The sequence below is a fragment of the Telopea speciosissima genome, unplaced genomic scaffold, assembly GCF_018873765.1.
Source record: "Telopea speciosissima isolate NSW1024214 ecotype Mountain lineage unplaced genomic scaffold, Tspe_v1 Tspe_v1.0176, whole genome shotgun sequence".
Lineage (NCBI taxonomy): Eukaryota > Viridiplantae > Streptophyta > Magnoliopsida > Proteales > Proteaceae > Telopea > Telopea speciosissima.
In genome coordinates, this window is record NW_025317512.1 from 31646 (window position 1) to 35890 (window position 4245).

A 4245-nucleotide genomic window follows, 5' to 3' on the forward strand; every position below is an offset into this window, starting at 1 on the left:
TTGGGGTTGGTATTTTCTAAAACGTATCTTTAAATCTTATTAGACCTGTAGATGCAATGTTGAGGGTCGTGACCATCGAACCAATACCTAATTCGGCATATGTTCATTTTTGGTTTAAACCTGACATGGTGGGTTGTTTGGGGTTATTTCGGGGCATTTCTGTACTTTTTTGGGTTTGGTACTTTCTAAAAAGTGTCCTTATCACTTATTAGACGTGTGGAGGAGTTGTTGAGGGTCGTGACCTTCGAATTGATACCCATTTCGGCATTTGTTCATTTTCAGTTTAAACCAAACCGGGTGGGTCGTTTGGGGTTATTTGGGGGAATTTCTTTACTATTTTGGGTTTGATATTTTCTAAAAAGTGTCATTATCTCTTATTAGACTTGTGGAGGAGATGTTGAGGGTTATGACCTTCGGATCGATACCTATTTCGGCATATGTTCATTTTCAGTTTAAACCAGACCGGGTGGGTCGTTTGGGGTTATTTGGGGGCATTTTTGTACTTTTTTGGGTTTGGTATTTTCTAACAACTTTCCTAATCTCTTATTAGACGTGTGGATGCGATGTTGAGGGTCGTGACCTTTGAATCGATACCGATTTTGACATATGTACATTTTCGGTTTAAACCAGACCGGGTGGGTCGTTTGGGGTTATTTGGGGGCATTTTTATACTTTTTTGGGTTTGGGATTTTCTAAAAAGTGTCCATATCTCTTATTAGACATGCGGATGCAATGTTGAGGGCCGCCACCTCCCAGTCAATACCTATTTCAGGAAACTCAAAAAAATGGTGCATTGGAGAGCTCGAAACGGAAAAATGTCCTTTTGAGAAGCTCTGGAGATTTTGAGTGTGGTGCTCTTGGTGGTTGCTCTTGGTGATGGCCGGCGGGCCATTTGCTTCAGCTGATGGTCTTCTTCCTCCACCCATTCCGGGAGAGGGGGAAGCTAGGGGTTCGGTGGATGGCGGTTCTAAGTCGGCAGGGGGTGATCTTGGTTGTGGATCAAGGACGAGAGAAGTTGCTGCAGGTGGGGGATCCTCCTCGGGTGGTGGTGGTGTTTTGGTGGCAGGATCGGGAATGGATATACATGGAGAAGCTGTTCGGAAGGGGGTGTCATGGACTTCATTCTTTCAATCTTCTTCAAGCTCCCTTAATAGTGAAGGTTTGGAGTTAAGTTTCATTGAGCCTGTTTGTATTGATGGTATGCGTGTTGCACAATGTTCTTCAGCCATGCTTAAGGCAGAATTATCTAAATGGAAGAACACTCTTCTTGGGCATTTCATTGGCTGTAGGCCAAGTTTTACTTATGTTAAGGAAGTGTTGCTGAAACAATGGAGTATTTCTGGGCATGTGGATGTTAATCTTTTAGAGAGTGGATTCTTTGTTTTTCGTTTCAATTTGGAGGAAGATAAAGTTAAATTGCTAGAAGGAGGACCATGGACTGTGCAGCGAAGACCTATGATCCTCCGGCCTTGAAACCAGGAATGAAGCTTGAAAAGGTTGAATTAAACTCCATTCCTATCTGGATTACTTTCCCCAACCTTCCTTTTCACTTCTGGAATGTGGAGGCTTTGAGGTCAATTGCTAGTGTTATCGGCAAACCGATAGCCACTGACAAAATGACAATGACTAAGGAAAGGCTCTCCTATGCCCACTTATGTGTGGAAATTGAGGCTACCCATGATGTCCTGGAGCAAGTGGCTGTCCATGATGATGAAGGGTTGGTGTTCTTTCAAAAAGTGAAGTATGAATGGTGCCCTCCAAGCTGCAATAGCTGCATGATTTTTGGCCATGCCACTAGTCAATGTGGTGCTAATCAAGCTACACAGAAGGGTAACAGCCGAAAAGTGTGGAGGGTGAAAGCTGGTGCTGGTCATTCTTAGGTGGCCAGAGCGGGACGTGGTGGTGGTGCTCAAGCCATGCACGGTGGTGATGGGGCTGAGATTCAAAATTCAAATGGAGGTGCCAATTTGGGTGAAAGATTTGCTAGGATCACAGAATCTGCTGGGATCACGAAATCTATGGGGATTTCCAAATCTGCTGGTTCTAGAAATCTTCCTAATTCTCCAACCAAGATTGCAGCTGGTAAGGGGAAGGAAGTTCATGTCAATGCATTTGCTTTGCTGGAAGATCTAACAGAGGAAGTTGCCTATGATCCAAAGGAGCTAATGTTGGATGTTGATTCTTGCAACATCTTATTAGGAGATGAGCTGGATGATGGGCAGAATCCAAGGGATTCTTTAATTACGACAGATGGGGAGAATCTTGGAAGAAAAGGTCTAGCTGGCTTGGATGGTGTGGAGATTTTGGAAAATTCAAATGGGATGAATGTGACAGCTGGGTCTTCTCCTACTAAAACCCATGCGTTGACCATGAAGGATAATTGGTGAGGGTGGAGAGAAGGAGAGTGGGGCACTTATGGAAGGTAATAATTCTTCCACTTTAGTTTTGGTAAGCAATGCTGACTGGGGGAGCTCTATTAGGGATTCTCTTTTGAAGATTCTTGATGAGGGGGCCACGTTGGATGGTGATGTCATTGAAGAAGGAGCTAAAGAAGTTGCCCGGCCAGATTTGATTTCCAAAACTGCCAGCCTCTCCACCAAAAGAAGAAAGGATTCTGCTAGCTTATCTTTGAAAGACCCCACATTTGAAGGTATGTCCAACCCCACTATCCCCATTGTTTTAAATTCAGATAAAGAGGGGAGAGGACTAAGGGAGCAGGGAAGGAGAAGATTTTTGGCTTCTTTCAAGCCTCGCGTATTGAAATCACTTCCAATGCTAGTTGGTGTGAAGGGGACTGAGATTGGATTGGCTTTGGGGGGGTAAGAAGCTGGCTCTAGCCCCTCCTTCTAATCGTTCCTAATGAATAGTCTATGCTGGAATGTGAGAGGGCTGAATGCCCCTGAAAAACAAAGAAGTGTTAAAAGAATGCTTGCTGCCAAGGAGTATAAGTTGGCTATTCTTTTGGAGACAAAAGTTAAGGAGAATAATGTTAATACTACTTTTCAAAACCTTAAGAGGGGATGGAAATTCACTCATAACTGTAGTCCAGAACACCATACCAGAATTTGGATTGGTTGGGATGAGGAGAGTTTAAAGGTTGAGATCATTAAATCTAAACCTCAATTTATTCATTTGAAAGTTGGAATTCTTGGTTCTTCTTTGGACTGCCACTGCACCGCTGTTTATGCTTTTAATACTCTTGAGGGGAGGCTTGAGCTATGGAAGGACATAGAGTAAATTGCTGCTGGTATGATCGACCCCTGGGCTGTAATGGGGGATTTTAATATTGTTCGGCATCCGAATGAGAAGCTTGGAGGGGAGGCCATTCTTCATGGGGCTGTAGAGGACTTTAACACTTGTATTTTCAATTCGGGCCTAGCTGATTTGCAGTGGAAAGGAGAAATGTTTACTTGGAGTAATAACCAAAAAGGCAGCAACAGAATTTTTTGTAAACTTGATCGGGTCTTAGTTAACAGCCATTGGCTGGATAAACTAAGTTTTTCTGAGGCAAATTTCCTTTGCCCTGGTATCTCTCGACCATAGTCCGATTATCCTTAAGCTATTGGACAATTTCAATTCAGGTCCAAAGCCTTTCAAATTTTTCGATGCCTGGACTACTCATGGAGATTACTTTGAAGTGGTTAAGAAAGGCTGGGCTTTCCCTATAAAGCCACATCCAATCCTCTTCTTTGTTTATTTGCAAAGTTAAGGAATGTTAAGCTTGAGTGAAGAGGTGGAATAAGGAGGATTTTGGGGATGTTTTTTCATTCTCGTCAAGGTGGCGAGGAGGAACTTTCCGAATACGAGGCTGATATATCTTTGAATCCGATGGATGATTCTCTAATTATCCTAGAGAGAGAGGCCAAGGGCAAGCTGGAGTGCTTTGCAAATGGAGGAGAGGGTCCTAAAGGAGAAATCTAGGGTGAAGTGGTTCCAACTAGGTAATGGAAATAACAGTTTTTTTCATAAGTCCATGCGCAGATTCACATGAAAGCATATTCGGAGATTGTTGATCGAATGGAGTGGTGGTTGATGAACCAAAAAGGATTAAAGAAGAGGCTGTAAAGTTTTATTGTAATTTATTTGGGACTGATTCAATTGATGAGGGAACTGCCCAAATTCTATCCACCTTTCGGGTGCTATTTCTGAAATTCAGATATTGGAATTGGAAAGGGAGATTAGTAGAGAGGAGATCAAGGGTGTGGTCTTTGCTATGAAAGATTCTAAGGCCCTAGGGCCTGATGG

At 43.1% G+C, this 4245-nt stretch overlaps 1 protein-coding gene across 1 annotated transcript; it reads left to right on the top strand.

The window, feature by feature from the left end:
* Window positions 1-1481: 1481 nt before the first annotated feature.
* On the top strand, window positions 1482-1880 carry LOC122647813. Its single transcript, XM_043841121.1, has one exon. It carries the CDS (start codon window positions 1482-1484, stop codon window positions 1878-1880), a length of 399 nt encoding a protein of 132 aa, XP_043697056.1.
* The last annotated feature ends 2365 nt before the right edge of the window (window positions 1881-4245 follow it).